This window comes from Terrapene carolina, unplaced genomic scaffold (assembly GCF_002925995.2).
Source record: "Terrapene carolina triunguis isolate 2854851 unplaced genomic scaffold, T_m_triunguis-2.0 Scaffold706, whole genome shotgun sequence".
NCBI classification, from domain to species: Eukaryota; Metazoa; Chordata; order Testudines; family Emydidae; genus Terrapene; species Terrapene triunguis.
In genome coordinates this window covers 7,100,451-7,122,145 of record NW_020665057.1, presented here as the reverse complement: position 1 = coordinate 7,122,145, position 21,695 = coordinate 7,100,451, and the positions used below count along the sequence as shown (strand labels likewise).

Genomic DNA, 21,695 nt, shown 5'->3' with positions numbered 1-21,695 from the left:
GAAGATTTTCTCTGGCCTTTCCTCTGCTCAGCACTTCTCAGGATTCGATCCTACATTACCAAAGTGGATTTTACAGATTTATTTTAAAACTCTATACAATATTATATCTTATTCTCTGATATTTCAGCTTACAACATGCTTCTCTAGATGGTATATTTCCAAATCAAACACCAAAAATTCCTGAGTAAGACTGCAGTTGAAATCTATCTTATTTGCGTAATTGCTCATATCTTACATTAGGCCTGCGTCTGCTGTGCTTGTACAAGCAAAGCTTGCATCTACGTTAGGATTGGGCAGTAAACCAGAATCATCATCAAAGTTGATAGATCCACATTTAATACTAGTAATACAACCCTCCTGCATATGAGGTGTAGAGGGGCTGTGGTCAGTATTCAAGCACATTAGCTGGAATAGTAGGTGCAGAGGTGGGGATTTATATTTATTTGCAAAGTCCCCAAATTATTTCCTCTAAGAGAACTGTTTTGATATTTAAAAAAGGCATTAATGGCTAGAGCCAAGCACACATAAGTAGACCTAGGCCTCGTCTACACTAGAAACTTTGCCAGCACAGCAAAGTCAGTTACGGGTGTGATTTTTTCCTGACAATTATATATTGGCAAAAGCTTTAGGGTAGATACAATTATATTGGCAACAGTACTTTTTTGCCAGTATAAGCTAAGCCTACCGGAGGAGGATTTGCTGGCATAGTTATGTCGGTATAGCTAGACTGACAACCCTTTTCTAACGTAGGCCTGGCATTACAGTCACAAACTAATGTGTGTGCGCACACGTGCAAGCCAGTGGAGGAACACATTTTTAGTTAGTTCAGATTTATGGGCCCAGCCTTCAAAAAGCTTACAGGAGAGAACAATGTAAAAATAACGGAACATAAATCTCATGGTTATGTGTACTCTTCAAAACAAAGAGAGGAATTTCCATTACACAAGAAAGTGTCATTTCAAAATATCAGCCACATCACAGAAGAGAGGCTGACCCCATTCAGATGGAGGTGTTTTTATACCACATTTAATAAAAAGGCAACCTAGGACTGAGCCCTCAAGGTTGCAATGGCTCATGTACCCTCACTCAGGCTTGTCCACACCGAGTTAGTATTTGAAACGCTAGTGTGCAGTAGAGTCACACCCTGGCTTGCTGTGTACTAACTTACTGTGTGGACAAGCCCTTCAAAAGAGTAAGTTACTTTGGACAGTACCATTATTAGGAGCATATCCTTTTCATTCCCTTTGGAGATGTGCTAGGACTGTTGACTTCCTTTAAAATGCATATGTAATTTTAGTCTGAATGTAGAGACCTCACAAATGTAATGTGTAGCATGATTTGGAAAATTGCAGCTTTTAATATGCCAGTGTTTGTTTAAACATATAAATCCACTGAAAGGTGACATGGTTGTAATATGTTATCCAACAGGCCATTCACCATACTCTACTGTTGCACGTAAATAATGACAAGGCACAGAACAGCAACTAGTCCAAGAGCTTGTAAGCCAAGGAACCAAAGCATAACCCAGAAGAATATGATTATTACAGGTTCCACAATCCGTTCTCCAAAATACATCCTCGTGAAGCCTATGCTGATAAGGCTTTTGTTTAGTTCACCAAATAGAGTCCCCATCTTTTTATAGTCATCTATAACAGGCTCCACAGTGTGGTTTCTTTGTTCTTGCTGGACCTGCAGACAGAAAACAAAAGCAGGAAATAGTTTGGACGTATATTATTTATATGATACTATTATTACTGTCTCTTACAATTTACAAACATCTCGGCTGTTTCTACTTTCAAGAATTAGAAAAAAAATCAAAATATACCAAAAAGTATACGTAAAAAGGAACTCATTAAATTCAGTACCTGATATGAGTCGCATATTTTAACATAGTCAATAGTGAATACAGTGGATTCATTGAAAAGTCATTGCCAGTAAGACTTTAGAACCACTGAACCTGCATGAATAACCTCTACTAGCAGACTACAAACCATTACGTATTTTGCACAAGACAAAGAAACTGAAGGGATTTTTATTATTGAAAGATGGCCAGGGAAGACAATGGGCGAGGCTAGCAACAGGGAAAGCTGAAATTCATCCTAGTGTGAAGACATGGTGCAAGAAGTTGTGGAAACCTCCCAGTATTTCTGGAGGTAGGGGTAGGCAGCAGAATGGGTTTAGGAAAATCACAGGTGGAGCAGTGGTACCAAGGAACCTTTGCACCATTAAAGGGTGTTCCACACTAACTCCAAATGGGACAGATTGGAGGGGGGCAACTGGATCTTCACTTATGCAAATCCAGTGGTACAAACACCATTGTACAAGAGCCACAGAGGGGCAGAAGTCACCATTCTATCACATGGGTTAGAACAGCGGCTGCAGAGCTGGGACAGCTCCATGAAATTAATTGCGCAAAACCGAAATACTTGGGATTTGAGTGAAGAGGGGTGAATTTCATGTTCAATGAGCACACTTTCAAGATGATAAAGTAGCTCAGGGACATGCCTTTTCTGATGCTTCCATTAGTAGCAATCACAAGTTACTCATCAATATTTTAGTCAACAAATCAATATTTCCAACAACAGGCTGGTTGTAAACCTTAATTATAGTTATTAAGTGTTCATCATAAAGCAAAGTTTCTGGAAGAGGGAGTACTGTGTCAAGTCTGGATTTATATTCAAAAGCTAATTTCTAACTGCAGCTTCAATTATATCTAAGGGTAGAAGTCCTTCTATTTCCTGTGGTTACAGCAGATAGTAATTGGCTTCCTGATGGAGACTACCTGGGTAACTGATAGTGGAATCTGGTCCCCATTACAGAATCTGATAACCTATAATTTTAAAATGCTGAATTCCCATTAGTATAAAGCACTGTACTCACGATAACAACAACAACAACAAAGACAATCCAACAGTCTAAGCACCTTTTCCCAAACTAGATATTAGGTCACATGTAGAACCTTCATATGGAATGAAAGCTTGGTTGTAAGAGTGCTATAGCAAAATTAGGAACAGCAATGAAGAGAGACCGAACATTTGTAACAGTCCATTGCAGTTCTACAGGTTCATGTGTGTAAAATTAATTTTTCCTACCTGCCAGTTCACAAAATTATTTGTTTTGAGCTTCCAGACTTTATCTCAGAAAGAGACAGGTAGGGCAAACATACCCAGTGGTTAAATATTTTGTGTAGTTACTACGCAGGCTCACACAGTAGGCAGATTGTTGCTTAAGATTGGAACTCCGCTAACTGGACAAACTTATTAAAAGCCACCTGTGACGTTGCAGTCCATATAGTTTTATAAAAATATGCTAATAAGTGAATATAATGTAACTGGAATATGCCTCATGCAAAAGGTCTCTTGTAAGGTATCATTACAAAGCTTATAACTTACTGAGTGTGATCATCCTATTTGTATAAATGTACCACTCTTGTATCTGACACTAGAAATATGAAATACAATTCTGAGGGCCTATTGTAATTATGCAAAGTGTGGGCCATTAATGGTGGTTTGGAATCTTGATGACACCCATTAACCAGGACCATTGTCTGCAGATGGCTGTGTTTTACTTGTAAGTCTTCCTGTATACCTGTGTGCTGGCAAGTGGGCAATGAAGTCTTGCAGTGACATGGGATCATGTCACCTGAACTGGAATCCATCTTTAACCTGGCGTCTTTCCATTGAGAAGGAGGGGGTGGGAACCCAGAGAGGGCCAAAGGATTCCCACCTTATGCAAAAGACATATAAAGGGGTGGAACAGAACAAAGAGAGAGGAGCCATCATGAAGAATCCCCTACCCACCACGTGAGCTGGAACAAGAGCTGTACCAGGGAAAGAATTGTGCCCAGGCCTGGAAGGTGTCCAGTCTGAGGAAAAAAACTTACTGAAGCATCTCTGAGGGTGAGATTATCTGTACTCAGTTTGATTAGACATAGATTTGCACGTTTTATTTTATTTTGCTTGGTACCTTACTTCATTCTGTCTGTTACTACTTGGAACCACTTAAATCCTACTTTCTGTATTTAATAAAATCACTTTTTACTTATTAATTAACTCTGAGTATGTATTAATACCTGGGGGAGCAAACAACTGTGCATATCTCTCTATCAGTGTTATAGAGGGCGAACAATTTTTGAGTTTACCCTGTATAAGCTTTAGACAGGGTAAAACGGATTTATTTGGGTTTAGACCCCATTGGGAGTTGGGCATCTGAGTGTTGAAGACAGGAACACTTCTGTTAGCTGCTTTCAGGTAAACCTGCAGCTTTGGGGCAAGTAATTCAGACTCTGGGTCTTTGTTGGAGCAGACGGGAGTGTCTGGCTCAGCAAGACAGGGTGCTGGGGCCCCGAGCTGGCAGGGAAGGCAGGGGCAGAAGTAGTCTTGGCACATCAGGTGGCAGCTCCCAGGGGGGTTCTGTGATCCAACCCGTCACACCACCCTCCTTTTTTCTCCTCGCCAAATTTCTCATACATGGGTCTGCTTTTCAAGGGGCACAAAAACCACACCTGCTGGCACTTTGGGTCCAATCCTGCTCCCAATGAAATCAGTATTAAATCTCCCAGTAACTTCAGGAGTGCAGGATCAGATTGCAGAATGTTTGAGCCTGAATCTCGTTTGTGTACAACCCTTAAGATTCCATAGGAAGGATGCTTGCCACATTGAGAGTCTGTTCTTGTCCCCTTCTGTCCTCTTGTGTAACAGAGGGAGTTTCCTAAAAGACAGATGTCACACTAATATGCCAGCTAGTGTATTTATTGAGGGAAGGATATGTAGGGGGAAAAAGTGCAAAAAACTGATCTCGCTCTGTCATTCACACTCAGAGGCTTGCACTTAAGGTCTATACTGCAGCTCCAGGGACCACAGTTAGCATGAATGGAACGACACCACATACTTTCCATGTGCAATGCTGATGCAGACAGAATACTTCTGGGAGTGCCTGTAGGAGTAACTCCTACACCTTCCTGGAGAAACAGCATCCTCTATCCCAACACTGGTCTTGGACAGCTGGCCAGCGCAGAATGGTGTAGGGCCACATCCCATGGGGTTTGTCCAATACCACAAACAATGCAATGACTTCCCTAATACTTGCACTCCCTGATACGGAGGGTAGCAGCCAAGATCCAGGCTACACCATGCTCAGTTGGCCTCCTGGACAAAGTCAAAATCTTTAGCAAGATCCTTAAGTGAGTCATCACCTGATCAGGCCAACAGTTCTGAACTATCTTCAGTCTCCATGAGGAGGACAGAACAAATTTCGATAGCCCAGAGGAAACAACTGAAAACACTAAATAGTTCACCCCTGAATTTACTGACTTGAATTCTTCCCCATAACATAGATTAACACTATAGAGTACTGTAAGATTTTTGGTGGAGAGGCACATATCAAACTTAGTTCAGGACTGCCTGGAGTTTTACTTTTGTCTTACATGTCTTGTACATTTTTATCATCACATGAATTAGTGCCAGGCCATTGCTGGGAAAGCTTGGAGTCCTTGCCTTTCTCATATTATTTTACTCTGAAAAGTTGAAGGCAGCAAAAGCACATACATTTTATTACATCAGAACAATGAATAAATACAATAGTCTATTATTCTGTAATAGCCTATATTACAAAATTTAAAAAGTCTCTTCTAGAAAAATTTTAAAAATGAAAGGCATTTACTTCATTCCCCACTTCTTAAGCACTGATACAAACAATTTTGTATTCCTGAATCTCTAAGGTAAAATAGATATTGAAGCACATTAAAACTAGAACAAAAGCCTTCATTGTATGGTATGTTTAATATGGCAGAATAAATTTCACCCATTTTTCTGATACTGTAATATCTGTGGCAGATTATAAAGTAACTTTCAAAATGAGATTCTTAATCTAGAGGAAAGCTGCTAAAGCAGTTAGTATGTTACTAATCTTTTCGTTGGACTGAAAAAAAAATCTAATAAAGAGAAATAATGTAGGGCTCTCCTCAATAATGCAACATATTTCTGAACTAGTCTCTGTACTGATCTGAGTTAAAATAAAAATTTGAAAATGTGCTTCAAAGACTTCTGAGATGAGCAATTTTGCTTCAGCAGGGTATCAAAAAACAAGTAAAACTGAAAACAGATTATCAGCCATAAAATATAGATGGCACATTTTTCTTCACTAATGCTGCATAATCATTCCATGTTCTTGCCAAATACTTTCTTTACCAGTGGAGCTACAGTTGGACTACTGTTAATATAAAACTCCAACAATTGGTTACGATACTTCAGACTGCTAAAGAAACATGACTAAATTAAGCTTAAATTTATTCGCAAGTAGTCGCATTGAATTTAACTAGAATACTAAGCAGCATAAAGTTACGTAAATTGTCAATGTTTGCAGGACTGCAGAGTTAGTGAGTGTATATTATCTTTGTTCAAAAATGAACTTTCAAACACTTAGCATTATCTGTCACTGTTTTAGACCCTTATTCACGATTGATTTCCATGAGACTATTCACACGGCTAAAGTTAGGCGTGTCTTTAAGTATCTTGCTGAATCAGGCCAGGCCTTTGTGAGTGCTGCCATACTATAACAATGTTTTCAAAAGAGAAAAAAACAGTTACCTTCTCGTAACTGTCGTTCTTCGAGAGGTGCTGTTCATGTCCATTCCAATCAGGTGTGCGTGAGTGGCAGCCGGAAGATTTTCCCCCTAGCAGTATCTGTCAGGTCGGTCTGGGCCCTACCAACCCCCCACTCCCTCAGTTCCTTCTTGCTGGCTACTCCGACAGAGGGGTAGGTGGGTGGGTATTGGAATGACATGAACACCACATCTGGAGAACAACAGTTACGAGACAGTCGGAGCTGTCCTCTAACTGGAGCACTGCTCTACCGAAGGCCGCATCGTCTCTGGCCTGCTGGGTAACCACATAACGCACGGTGAAAGTATGTATGGAGGAACACGTCGCTGCTCTGCATATTTCCTGGGTTGGGACTTACGCCAGAAATGCGGCTAAAGAAGCTTGCGCCCTAGTGGAGTGCACTGTGAGCGGAGGGGCAGGCACCTCTGCCAGTTTATAGCATTCACAGATGCAGGACGTGATCAACGAGGAAATTTGTTGGGAGGAGACTGGAAGACCCTTCATCCTGTCTGCCATGGCCACAAACAGTTGAATGGACTTCCTAAACAGTTTAGTTCTTTCAATATAAAAGGTTAGCGCTCTGCGGACATCCAGTGAGCGAAGCCTCTGCTCTCTGCCGCTCGAGTGCGGCTTCGGATAAAACATAGGGAGGAAAATGTCCTGGTTGATGTGAAACTGGGAGACAACCTTCGGGAGAAAAGCTGGATGTGGCCTGAGTTGAACCTTGTCCTTATAGAACACGGTGTAAGGGGGCTCTGATGTTAGGGCCTTGAGCTCATATACCCTCCTGGCTGAGGTTATCGCTACCAGAAATGCCACCTTGTATGACGGGTAGAGCAGGGAACATGTCGCCAGCGGTTCAAAGGGCAGACCCATCAATTTGGAAAGGACCAGATTGAGGTCCCAAGTTGGGGTCGGTTGCCAGACGTGCAGATATAGCCTGCCAAGACCTTTCAGGAAACAGCTGACCATAGGAGTTGGCAAACACCGACCAGCCCTCTGAACCTGGATGGAAGGCAGAGATGGCGGCCAAGTGAACCCTTATTGATGACATGGACAAAGATGTGCTTGAGATGGAGAAAGTAGTCCAGTATGAGTGGTGTAGAGGTGAGCATCGGGGACGAGTGATACTGCGCCGACCAGACTGAGAATCTCTTTCACTTGGTAAGGTAGGTAGCCCTGGTGGAGGGTTTCCTATTGCCAAGGAGGACTTGTCTAACTGGGTCCGAGCAGGAGAGCTCTGTGGGGTTCAGCCATGGAGTTTCCACGCTGGGAGGAGCAACAACTCGAGGTTCAGGTGCTGGAGACGGCTGTGATCCTGAGTTATTAACTCTGGGAGGAGCGGCAAGGTAACTGGGGCTTCCATGGACATTTCCAGGAGAGATGTGTACTAGTGTTGGCAGGGCCAGGCTGGAGCTATCAATATCATTGAAGCCTCTTCCCTCCATATCTTGAGGAGCACCTTGTGAATGAGAGGGATGGGCAGGAACTCGTATAGGAGATGGCCTCCCCATGGAAGGAGGAACGTGTCCGCGATAGAGCCCGGGCTGTGATTCAGGAAGGAGCAAAACTGTTGGCACTTCCTGTTGTGTCATGTGGCGAACAGGCCCATCTGGGGAAAGCCCCACCGTTGGAAGATGGAGTTTGCGATGTCTGGGCATAGAGACCACTCGCGGCCGTGAAAAGACCTGCTGAGACAGTCCGCCAACTCATTCTATACTCCTGGGAGGTACGACGCTTGCAGGAGTATCGAATGAGCTACACAAAGGTCCCACAGCATGAGGGCTTCCAGGCACAGGGGAGAGGAGTGTGCACCCCTGTTTGTTGATATAGAACATCACCGTGGTGTTGTCTATCATGACTGATACATATAGAATCATAGAATGTTAAGGTTGGAAGAGACCTCAGGAGGTCTTCTAGTCCAATCCCCTGCTCAAACCAGCAACTAAATCATCCAAGCCAGGGCTTTGTCAAGATGGGCCTTAAAAACCTCTAAGGATGGAGATTCCATCACCTCCCTAGGTAACCCATTCCAGTGCTTCACCACTCTCCTAGTGAAATAGTGTTTCCTAATATCCAACCTAGACCTCCCCCACTGCAACTTGAGACCATTTCTTCTTGTTCTGTCATCTGCCACCACTGAGAGCAGCCTAGGCTCCATCCTCTTTGGAACCCCACTTCAGGTAGTTGAAGCTGCTATCAAATCCCCTCTCACTCTTCTCTTCTGCAGACTACATAACCCAAGTTCCCTCAGCCTCTCCTCGTAAGTCATGTGCCCCAGCCCCCTAACTGTTTTCATTGGCCTCCGCTGGACTCTCTCCAATTTGTCCACATTCCTTCTGTAGTGGAGGGACCAAAGCTGGACACAATACTCCAGGTGTGGCCTCACCAGTGCTGAATAGAGGGGAATAATCACTTCCCTCGATCTGCTGGTAATGCTTGACATCTCCTTGTCAAGTGGGCTTGGAAAGTCTGGCATGCTAGGCGCACCGCTCTCAGCTCTCTGAAATTGATGTGGAGAGCGAGTTCCACCTGAGACCAGAGGCCTTGTGTCCTGAGATCTCTCAGATGTGCTCCCCATCCCAAGGCTGACGCGTCTGTCACTAGCGAGATGGGACAGCTGAGGACCAGTGAAGGGACCCCTGCACACACTACCTGTGGGTCCAGCCACCACTGAAGGGAGTCGAGGACCAGGCGAAGCAGAGTCACGACCCTGTCCAAACTGTCCCAGCTGGCCAATACACTGAGGCTAGCTACGATTGGAGAGGCCGGAGTCTGAGCCTGGGGTGTTGCACCACATAGGTACAAGAGGCCATGTGTCCTAGAAGTTTCAGGCAATTCCTTGCTGTGGTAGTGGGAAACTGCCTGAGACTTCGAATGATGTCGCCCAGGGCCTGAAATTTCGCTTCCGGGAGGTATGCCCTGGCGTGTGTCGAGTCCAGCACCGCCCCATGAACTCTATCCACTGAACAGGGGACAGAGTCAATTTCCCTATGTTCAGGTTAAGGCCCAGTTCATCAAATGTTGATCTTATGAAGTCGACTTGTGCCTCCACTTGAGCCCTGGAGTGGCCCTTGATCAGCCAGTCATCGAGGTACGGGAACACCTGTACCTGGCATCTGTGTAAGAAGGTCACCACGATTGCTATGCACGTGGTAAATACACAAGGCGCCACTGACAGGCCGAACCGGAGGACTGTGAACTGGTAGTGTTTGTTGCTCACCACACACCTGAGATACCGTCTGTGGGATGGTGTAATTGCTATATGAAAGTACGCGTCCTTCAAGTCGAGGGCAGCCTACCAGTCCCCTGGATCCAAGGAAGGGATGATGGAGGCCAAAGAGACCATGCAGAACTTCAATTTCCTCATGAACTTGTTGAGCTCTAACACGTCTAGGATGGGCCTGAGCCCGCCTTTGGCTTATGGTATTAGGAAATACTGGGAACAGAAGCCCTTGCCCTTCAGCTCCTGACGAACCTCTTCAACTGCTCCTAGTGATAGGAACAAGTGCACCTCCTGTATGAAGAGTTGCTCGTGAGAAGAGTCCCTGAAGAGGGACGGGGAAGGTGGGTGGAAGGGCAGAGCACTGGAGGGAGTATCTCCTTTCTACCGTGCGGCGCACCCAGCAGTCCGATGTGATACGGGCCCACACAGGGTAGAAAAGGAGATTGTAGGGGTAAGGCGGGTTGGATCCAGTCCAAGTTCTGGTGCGCCGTTCTCATCCGCACCTTCAAAAGGCCTGCTTCTGGCCAGATGAAGGTTCAGATGGGCCAGAGCCCTGGCCCGAGGATGGGTGCAGCCTCTTCCTGCTGCTCCTGTTTCTCCTTCTTGAGCCGTCCTGCCGGTTCTGCGGTTGGTAGAACCGCGGAGGAGGTTGCGGCCTAAAATGTCTCCACTGCATGGCGGGGGTGTGGAGGCTCAGCGATTTGAAGGTGGCTCTTGAGTCTTTTGGGCTCTGTAGCCTTTTATCCATCTTTTTGGAAAACGGAGTCACATCCTCAAAGGGGAGATCCTGAATGGTCTGCTGGACCTTGTTTGGTAGACCTGATATTTGGAGCCAGGAGCTCCTTCTCATGGCAATCCTGGTAGACATCACCCGAGTGGCCGCATCAGCCCTGTCCAGAGCAGCCTGCAATGAAGGTCGGGAAATGAGCTTGCCCTGCTCCTCCAGGGCCAAGAATTCAGCATGGGAGTCCTGCGGCAGCAGCTCTGCAAACTGTGCCGTTGCCCCGCATGTATTGTAGCATATGGCACTTGTGTTGGTTAGCAGCGTCCACGACCAAGGAATCTGGTGAAGGATGGGTATACAAGTGCTCATAAGCCCCTGGATGGCACAAAATAGCATCTTTCATGGTGCTTAGGCGTAGGGGACAACGAAGCCGGGGACTGCCACGAGGTTTTTGTGGTGTCGGCAATAGTCTTTATGAGGGATAGGGCAATATGTGCCTGTGCGGAGGGGGTGAAGATATCCACCATGGATCTGCATCCTCCACTACCTTCTCCGCCTGAATGCCCAGGCCCTGGGCAACCCTCCTCAGCAACTGCTGTAGGACCCTGTTGTCCTCCAGGGCCGGGGCTACCAAAGTACCCACCAGCGCTTCATCTGGAGAGGAGGAGGAAGAGACCCCCGCAAGGAGTGGTTGTGCTCTTCCCTCCGCACCCAAGGGGTCCCGCGGTGCTTGGGGATCCTGGGCTAGAGCTGACAAGAATGGTGTCATGGCCCTTGGTGCCGGAGCTGTATACGTTGGTGCCGAGGCCGCCAGTGCCGAAGTTGTCGAAGCCAGAACCGATGGTGTTGGGGCTGTCGGTGCCAAGGACATCAGTGCTGATACCGCTGGAGCTGGTGTAGCCGATGCCAGTGCCGCAGGGGTTGGGTTGGTGGCGTTAGGGAGTGACGGAGCTACCCCCGATCCTGCTGATGCCGACGGTGCCGGAGGCGGTATGATAGTGGCTGAGGGCACAGCCGCCGCCCTGGAATGCGACCCTTGGCTCCACCCTTGGCCTTGGTGAAAGGCCCAAGGAGTCCAAAAGGGCCACTGTACCGGGGGCTGCCACTGCATGGGCCACGGTGCCGGGGTAGGGTGCTGGAATTATAGAATTATATACAGACTGCCAAATGCAAGACAAGAGCAAGGGGAAGTTCCAGCTAAGCGTCACTGGCGGTAAGAAGGAACAGAGGGGGTGGCGGGTCGATAGGGCCTTATATTGAGTGCCATGATAGCGCCACTCGAGGGGGCGCCCAGACCAACCTGATAGATACTGTTAAGGGAAAAATCTTCCGGCTGCTGTGCATACGCGCACGCACACACCTGATTGGAATTGACATGAACAAGCTCTCGAAGAAGAATTATTGGATCATGTCCATTATGACTGAAAGGATCAGCTTTCCCATTTGAAAGCACTGGAAATTATAGTTTCAAAATCGCTGATAGATAAATTAACTCTTCTTTAAATAAAAAGAAATTAAACAAGCTGTTCAGTTGTTACACAACTCAACCAATAATATTTGTAAAAAAATCTGGCCCCCATTTGGCACATCTAAAGACAGAGCCTGTGTTCACGCCTTACTGTCTCCATGGCATGCTTTCCTCATCCCCTGAACTCATGAATGCCCCAGTGAGCATTGCTAGATTGTTACTTGTCAAAATCCACAAGGAAAGCTGCACAAGTTGCAGTAACTTGTTCCAGCTTCCCCAACTGTTTATAATGCAACCCTGTGAGGACTGAAGAACAGCATGGGGCAAATACAGTTGGGTGAGCTCCTAACAGCATGGTTTCTGCAGGAGTCATGCAGTTCAGAGCCTACAAGTAAACTGAGAGGGCTGGACAGCATGCAAATACAAGGAGTCTGTGCCTTCTGTAGATCTTAGGAAAATCAGGTAAGTGGGGAGAGAGATGTCTGTTTCACTGACAGAAAAACGAAAATGAAACTCCGTGAGTTGAAACTTGCCAAGTTTACGCACATACAGGGCTGTTCCTGCATAAGGGAGAATGGGATCCTCCTATTTTTTCTAAACATACAACAGCTTAGATTTTTGGTCACTCATATTTTCCAATGGGAAAGCTGGCTTCTGTAGTATTCTTCATCAAATTGTCAACATAGATTGATGATACTCTTTACTGTATTTACGAATAACTTTTTAAAATGATTTGTAGTAAATCTACATAACTAAATGTAATAATTAACATTTATTTTACTGTATATTACACAGGCATATTCCTTGGTGTACAGTATTTCCTCTCTAAGGAACAAAATATTCTATCATGTCGATATTGTATCATGTCTATTATAGCAATCTGTTGCCTTATTTTCCTCTTTGCCTCCTCGCCCTGTGTTCCTTAATACCTACCAGTTGATAACTTCATCACTCAGTTTCATTCTGTTTCTCAAATTATTAACATTTCAAATTTTGTTTAGCTCTTCAAAAATCTTGGGCTTTGCCAATGGAAATTTCCTTTTGTTCTTTATAATGAGCTAATTAGCCTGTCATTTGAACATTTATTGCCAGGTTTGTGTACATACACTGAAAGGTAAGACTGCCTTCACATGTTTATTGTGTCAACCAGAGAGGCTCCTGTTAACCTCTCTTTGCATATTCATCATGTTCCTATTTAGTTTTTTGTCTATGGAAACACTTCTGCCTTCATATTTTTAAATGACACCACTCTTAACTCTCGACTACCAATATTACAAGAGAGAATTAAACAAATTTGCACACTGCTAAAACTCCCCCACCTCAAGTAAGGCAAGGATGTTCAGTAGCGATAAGCTAAAATCCCATGCCAATTGCCTCACTCACAACTGAGGAATACATTTTTCTGAACTGATAAGAGGTTTAAAAGGTGAACCTACAAAGGTTTGTTTATTTAATTCTTCCAAAGAAATTATTCCACTCCCCTCCATCTTCAGATATTAAGTGTCCTCTCCAACGTTACCCCAATATTAATCCTTCGGACAGACATTCAGATAAAAAATTAACTAACCCTGGTTACCCCTTTCTCAGGTGGAATTCCTCAATAATTAAGCCTCTTGTGGATAAATGCATATAATGATCAATTCTGCCAGTTATTTGAGAAGAGTTCAAATATCTTTAAAATTGTGACCAAAATAACATAATCTCAGGCTAATACTATATTAGCTTTATGCAAATAACAGATTTTTTTAACCAGTTATTATTACATGTTTCTTAGGGCTGAATTACACACAAACTTGCACCTAAATAACTAAATCAGTTTTAATTCACACCTTTTGTCATTTAAGTGAGTCTGTATATGGACACTCTTATTTAAATATGCTTAATTGAAAAAACCCACTTCGATTCCAAAATGCGAGTGCCAACACACACAGTCTTGCACCAAAACAACAAATTAAAACTAATGTAGTTATTTCTATTAACCAGTGGCAAGTGTGTGTGTATGTATATTCTATATTTCAAAATCCTAAACTAAAGCAATTTAAGAGCTCATCCTCAAAACATTTAAACGTTACTGGCTATGGAGCAAAAGTAAAGGAATTACCAGTATCTGACTGACCATTTCCCAAAAAACAATTCTCGGTTTCTACCTAGGAAGGTCGCTTGTAAATATACATCTATGTTCAGCACATTGCAGAGATGACATGATATTTTAAAAACAAACAAAATTCTAGGATCTTCAACATTCTTGCTTCCTTAGTACACTGGATTTTTTTTTTTTTTAAAAACACAGACTTTTATTTGCCCAAAGAATGCCAATAATTGTATTCAATGTTAAAAAAGGAAAATCTTCCAGGAATAGGAAAGGGCAACAATATTAATCTATTAACTGGCATTATTATTTTAACCGCGTACACCATTCTCTGCCATGACAAATTATTCCACTGCTGTTTCCCTTATGACTTTATAGCGATCATTCTCCATTTTAAATGTAAGAACTGTTGCCAAATACTTAGAGAAAAAATTTCCTAAATATTAATCCACTCCACTGAATAACTATTCACTATACAGCACTATCCTTTTCAGCATATAGGCCCCAATCCTGAAAGATTTAAGCATGTGCTTAACTTCAGTGGAACTATTCAGAGTACATAAAGTTAAGAATATGCGTGAGTCTTTTGAGGATTAGAGCTTTACTGACTTGAATCCAATCCCCAAAGTAATGTCAGTGGAAAGTCAGAGAAAGCACCAACAAAGAACGGCCAAACTTCCTAAAAAAACCAATTTGTACATTGCAGTTTATTGAACCATCTTTTGTCTTTTATTGTAGAAACAATATTCACAGTGGCAGAATATACTCACACAGGCTGCTGTGGTTATCCAACATCTCACCTTGCTTCAGCATTTAATCACCTAAAAAACCTGTTTATTGCTAGTAACTGAGCTTCATAATTACATTTTCACCACTAATAACACTATCTTTCCTAAAACCTGTATATTTCTGTGTCAAGTTTTAAAACAGGATCTTAACCATAGACATCACTATCAGCTCAGTCTAGGATTTATTTTTGCAGTTGCTTATCTCTAGGGAACAGAAGAACACTATAAAAACGTGCTGTTAAAATATTTTAGGACATTTTCTTATATTGGCACACCCAGTAATCCAGGTAAGGTCTGTCAAACACTTTTGAAGAATTAGTATAACCTTTTGCTTTGTGTTCTCTACAGCTACTAATCTAACCTGGTGGCAGTGATCAACTGTATTAAAACAGCCTGCGTAAAATGTTCAAAAGCACCTATATGGTTTAGGAGCTTAAGTCCCACTTTCAAAAGTGATTTAGGCACTTAAGAGGCTATCGGCTTGTCTAAACGAACAATTAGTTCATGGCAGGCTGAGGTGTAAATCTACCCCACATGAGCTTGCCATGCACTAAGTGTCCATGTAGACCCTGCTACCAAATACTAAAAGTTCCCTAGTGTGCTTTGATGTAACCTGCTTTGAAGTAGGAGGGGTTTAGCACAAGTCCCACTGACTTACAATAGGTCGCGTGCTGCTAAATCACTATGGCACTTTTGAAAATCTCCCCCCTATCTAATTAGCTATTCTGAAATTGCTTTACATAAAGACTAATACAGGTAGGTGAAGATCGTACAATGATTAAATCAGAACACTTAACCTTGGTGTCACAAATGTGCTTGCTTTTCAAGCTAGAACGTCCATACATCTTTGTATCTGCTCAATACAAAATATAATTTGAAGTCTCTCTACATTTTACTTGTGGCAAGTTTGACATGCCATTCACAGACTTGTAAGACTGCCTGTGGTCTATTTTCAAGAAAGCACATGACAACTTTGTGGTTTACATACGGTTAGTAGGCAACACACTGTTTCTAACTAAAATGGTCTCTCTCCCCACCATCTCATCCTGAATAGGGACCCAATGATGGTAATCATTTTAGCCACTTAAAAAGTCAGTATTATACACTAGATCCCATTATAGCACATTAAAACATGATAAACTCCCAAATAAAATTTATGTATAAAAATCGCACAGTGAAATAGTATGATTCAAGCAACATTAAAACAAGATCAAGGAAACTTAGCTTTGAATTTTTACTTCTAAATAATTTAAAACAGATTACTGTATAAATCTAAGGCTAACAACGTTAGTTGCAAATCTCTCTTTTCCAAGGCCCAATTCTGTAAGGTGCTGCATGACCTCTGTTCCTACTGAAGTTATTATGGGTGCAAGGTTAAGTCACAGGGAGTTCCAGTTATACTTCTTGCAGAGTAACGCGCTACTCATAAGTAAGAATGGCAGAATTGGACATATAGGAAATATATAACTTTTCAAGCTCAGGAAGTTAGTTCTTTCTATTGCACATTGCAGGGTGGAGTATGTTAATATAGAGGGGCTTTCATTTTTCACTTTCTGTTATCTACAAAACAAGTTGGCTAAAGGGCGTCAACAATGAACAGAAGAGAAAGCAGATGAATTAAGATAACTAACTTCATTAGAGCATTGCAGCAATGATTATGGTTGGTATTACAGTTTTAGTATAAGTCCCTGTTTACAGACATTTAAGTTTCTGAAGAAACACAATCTGGTTCAATCTCTACCACATCTGTTCTTAGTTTAAAAATGACTCTTTGTATGGAGAAAAAACGTAAGTTATTGAGCTTGGTGCAGGAATTACTGGGTGAAATTCAATGGCCTGTTGTTTTGCAAGTCAGACTAGGTGATAATAATAGCCCTTTATGGCCTTAAAGTCTATGGCTTAAAGTCTATGAAATAAAACTCAATTCAGCCATTTTTAAGTTAGAGTATTTCAAAACAAATCAAAACAAAAATACCCAAAGATTTTTCATGCTTTAAGAGATTTTAACTGCATTTTTGTGTGCTCAGATTTCAGACAGATGGGTTATTTTAAAAAAATCTCATCACAGAGTAATTGTTCCACAAGAGCAGAAGAGTTGAACTCACTAGACTCTTCTCTTCTTGTTAGTACAACATCAGCACCGTCTGAAGGAGCAATAGTAGAAGTGTGAATTCCCTTAGGCAGGGCCAGCTCTGGCTTTTTTGCCGCCCAAGGCAAAAAAGCCTCCCGCCGCCCCCCCCCAGGAGCCCGGCCACGGGCCGCTCTCCCGGACCGTCCGGAGCGCCGGGAAGAGGGCGGAGAGCCCGGCGGGGGCTCCGCTCTCTCCGGCGTCCAGAGCGCCGGGAGGAGGGCGGAGAGCCAGGCGGACGCTCCGCTCTCCCCGGCTCCGGGGGGGGAGGGCGGCGAGCCTGCTGCGACCCCGCTCTCCCCGGCGGCCGGAGCGCCGCGGGGAGGGCGGCGAGCCCAGTCGCAGCCCTGCTCTCCCCGGCGGCCGGAGCCGGAGCCCCGCGCTGCCCCCCTCCAGGTGCCGCCCCAAGCACAAGCTTGGTGGGCTGGTGCCTGGAGCCGGCCCTGCCCTTAGGGGAGGAATGTCTAAAAACATATAGTGGTGTGAGAAAATGTCAGATTCCCATAAACTTTTGCCAATTTAAAATGATTGTATTTTTAAGGTTAGGGAGAAAATGCAAAACGTAGACCTAGGGGTTGTGTAGTAGGGGGAGAGAGCGAGTTTAAAAAAAAAGAAGGGGGGGGGCTGTCACTGAGTAATGGGAAAAAAATTATTTCCATCAGAAACAACAGCTCTTGCCAGGTTACAGACAAGAAGCACTATCTCCAGAATAACCGATACCAGTATCAAGACATGGCATAAGCCATAAATAAGGACAAATCACATGCACAAAGTTACCAAAAGAAAGAAATAATGGAAAGAATAGCATACTTAAGATTATCACCACATTCACCTTAAATGTGGAGGGAAGGGGGGGAAGCTTTGGATTTAAATCTGAATTGATATTTAATAATAAATGTCTAATAGACACAAGAAAAAGAAAAAAAGGGTTGGTACCATTAAATGGCGAAATAAAAATTAAAACAACCAAGCAAGACCACAATTGTTTCCTGCAGTTTCTAGCATTCACATAACCCAGCTACTAATTTTATCTCACTAAGGGTTATTTTCACATCAAGAAGCAGTGTGTATGGCTGATGGCACGCATACTTAAATGTCAAAAAATGCCTATGAAACTTGACCTTTTAGCTTTATATTTATTTGCTGAAAAATACTCAACATTAAACAGAGGAAGCTCTAAAGATGTGACAAAGCAAGGTCTCTAGAAAATACAAAGGTAAAATGAAGTTCTTAAGTCTAAATCTGACCAAAAATACCAGAAAACGGATTACGAAAGCAGATGTCAGAGATACTCATGAAGGAATCAATCATGAGCACCTTCACCTCCCATGGAAGGACCCGAAGTATGTAACCAGGCTACGTATTCAGAGTAACACAACAATCAAGGCTGGGAATCAGAATCCTGAGCACAAACATGTAACGGATGTTTGCTGGATATACAGCTGCTAATACAACACATGGAGGAGTAGAATACCCAACTCTCCATGCACTCAGAGTAATCTGCTAGATAGATCAAGATGGTGGTTTGGCTAGATTGTGATCCCATTTGCCACAGATACCCCTTTGACAATCGCTTGGGCTACCTACACATAGCCTCTGCCTGCATTCCTGCAGACTACCTCCACCGAGCTCTGCTTCCTAATGCTGTATGTTCTCAAACCAGAGCAGTTCTGCTGTTTCTTAAGCTTTCTACTGCTGTGGGGAGGGTCAGGATTTCAACCTGTTTCCAAACATAACTTTGAATAATAACAAAATAATAAAATATTATTACTTATTATTATTATTTTACTTGGTTAAATACAACAGGATTTGGCTCAGAGTTAACCAGCAAGGATATTTTTGCTTTTCTTATTTCCTTCCCTCTTCTATCATTAAGTTAGAACCGAGCATCACACAGGAAATGTGGTAACCTTTCATCAAATGTTGGGTTTTATGAAAGTTTGGCATCATATTTACCCAAAATACTTTATAAAAGCAATCTTGCTTTTCACCAACCACAGGAACATACCCTATAATGAATTCACATGCACAACTCCCACTGACTTTCACTGAAGTTTATTTAACATGCAGATTGATGGCAGAATGCAGCCCGCAGCCTCAAAAACTGATCATTAGTGCCTTTGACCTTGCAGTTTTAAGTGACAATATAGATTTTGATATTCAGACAACAGAATACTGGACAGAAAAACAGTAAACATCTAAACTGCTTTGGGCAAAATGACCGGTTCACTTCCTAGAACAATGTTTATTCTTCTGCATATAAATTAAAAGGCTAATAGATGGAAAGCAAATGAGGAAATTAAACAGTGCTTGCAGATGATAGAACAATGAGAAAAAAAAATTCCTGTATAGGAAAACTGCCAAGACCACCAGTATTTCTGGAAATAGTATCCATTAAAGATTTCTTTTCTAAATTTAAACAGGGAATTTCAACAAAGCACATGTGGTATTAGCACAGAATGATATCTGGGTCCAGTATTCATCACAGCAAAAATATATAAACATCTTTCATATTTTGAAAATGAATATGTTTTTTAAAAAAATGAGAGACTTACTTGAGCTCACTATGAAAACCATCATATCTTAGTCAGTCATACTACCTCCCTGTTGATGCCACATTTGATAACAAATGCCAACAAGATCACCATCAGCAGCAATAAGCTTCAAAATGCCAGCAGAAGTTTTAAATAAAGTTTTTATTAATGTGTTTCCTGCCTTGGATACTGAAGTTCTCTATCCATATAACAGGTACAACCCTGACAAGGGTAGTGTAACCTTCCATACATCATCCACAAACGTGCTTCAGCCCTAACCTGGAAAGAATACTTTAAGAGCAAGAATGTAGTTCATTTTCCATGTTGATTCAAATTCTTGGCCTCTCTGTGTGTGGATCTGTTTTCAGGACAGAGACCTAAATTGTCCTCAAATATATAATAATTTGCCTCTGCGATCATGGTCTCTTAACTCTATTGACTCTCAGCTTTGGAATTCACTTCCCTTGGTATGAAATAACCAGAATTTGCTGATGTTAGAGAATGCTGCAAATTTCATCTGTTTCCTCTGCCTTTTAGCCAAGGGGAGATGAATCTAGGTTGGTAATATTTCAGTGTGAGCTATTTTATGTTTTAAAATATCCTTTTTGTTAGCCTTGTTTTGCTATGCTGGATTAGCTGCAAAGTTTGCTGATTGTTTTTGTATAGATTTTGCTTTAAAATTTGTTACAAGAACCAGGAGTTTAATATTTGGGCTTTTAATTTACATATAATTCAAAAGAAATAAGATACAAAGGCCTGAACAACCAGAAATAACATCTGAGTAGAAATAAGTGACTTGTTTTTATAGAAGGAGAAACAAGAGCAAACAAGAATAAGCTTGTAAGGCTGACCAAAAAGATAAGGAATAAACTAGCAAACAATGAAAAGAAAAGCAACTGCTATGCAAAAGTTGTATTCAGCTGTTAGGGCAACTAAAAGTTCAAATACGATGATGCAAACCACAGGAAAAAAGAAATCTAAGAGTACTGTCTCAAGTTGTTATGGCAACTGAAATCTCAGCACAGCAACCAAGTGAACACTATCCACAAGTTTTATTTCCTGCACATCCAGATCTTTGTGAAATAGTATACTATAATGAACTTAGATGAAAATAATATTTTATGAAAACACAAAGCTAGACCTACCCAGCCTACCCTATGATTTATCATCATGTTGCATCACATAAAACATTAAAATAAGGCAAAAACAAAACCCAGGAAATTTTAAGACAGCAAGAAGGAAAACCATTTTAGAAGTTGAGCTCCATGTTTCTCTTTTAGATGCATCTTCCTTCTCTTTCAAACTATACTAAGATGCCTCTATTGCTATTAGAAATTTATCCCATCCATATTATTTTGTATATATTTGACTTCAGTCCCTTTTGTGCCTGTCCTTTCTTTATGAAACCTTTTCTTGTATTTCAGGGGTCGGCAACGTTCAGCACGCGGCTCGCCAGGGTAAGCACCCTGGCGGGCCGGGCCAGTTTTATTTACCTGCTGACGCGGCAGGTTCGGCCGATCGCGGCCCCCACTGGCCGTGGTTCGCCGTCCCGGGCCAATGGGGGCGGCGAGAAGCGGTGCGGGTGAGTGATGTGCCAGTGGGGGCCGCGATCGGCCGAACCTGCCGCGTCAGCAGGTAAATAAAACTGGCCTGGCCTGCCAGGGTGCTTACCCTGGCGAGCCGCGTGCCGAACGTTGCCGACCCCTGTTGTATTTAAACATTTCCAAATATGTTTAAGGCATTTAATGACCTCAGGGTTTTCTTTTTCTTTTAGCGATGTCCCCTTCTAAAATCAAGTCAACTTTACACAGCAGCACTCTAAGCTAAAGGAAAGAATTACAATTTAGCACATATGTATCCTGGCACTGATCTATTCTCAAATTCAGATTATAAAGGAACAATGGACAACTTCTCCTTAAGTATATGGAAAAAGCTATAATCTGCAGAAGTTTACTACAAAAGTGAACAGAACATGTTAATACTTAGCACGCTATTCAGTTGTGAGGGGAAAAATCTCACTGCAGTAAACAATGTGTGGCTACAATCACTGAAACCTTGTTGAGGAAGCTACAGAGCACGGCATTACTGTATACATGGCAGCCTGTTCAGTAAGGAGCCAAGACATTCATAGCGATA

At 42.7% G+C, this 21,695-nt stretch overlaps 1 protein-coding gene across 1 annotated transcript in view; it reads right to left on the bottom strand.

Moving 5' to 3' along the window:
- Window positions 1-713: 713 nt before the first annotated feature.
- Window positions 714-21,695, bottom strand: part of FAM241A (family with sequence similarity 241 member A) — a 31,190-nt gene continuing 10,208 nt past the window's right edge. Inside the window, exon 2 of the mRNA XM_026659871.1 lies at window positions 714-1,689. Within this exon, the coding sequence (XP_026515656.1) occupies window positions 1,444-1,689 (246 nt within the window). The 3' untranslated portion in view covers window positions 714-1,443. The remainder of the gene's footprint in view (window positions 1,690-21,695) is intronic.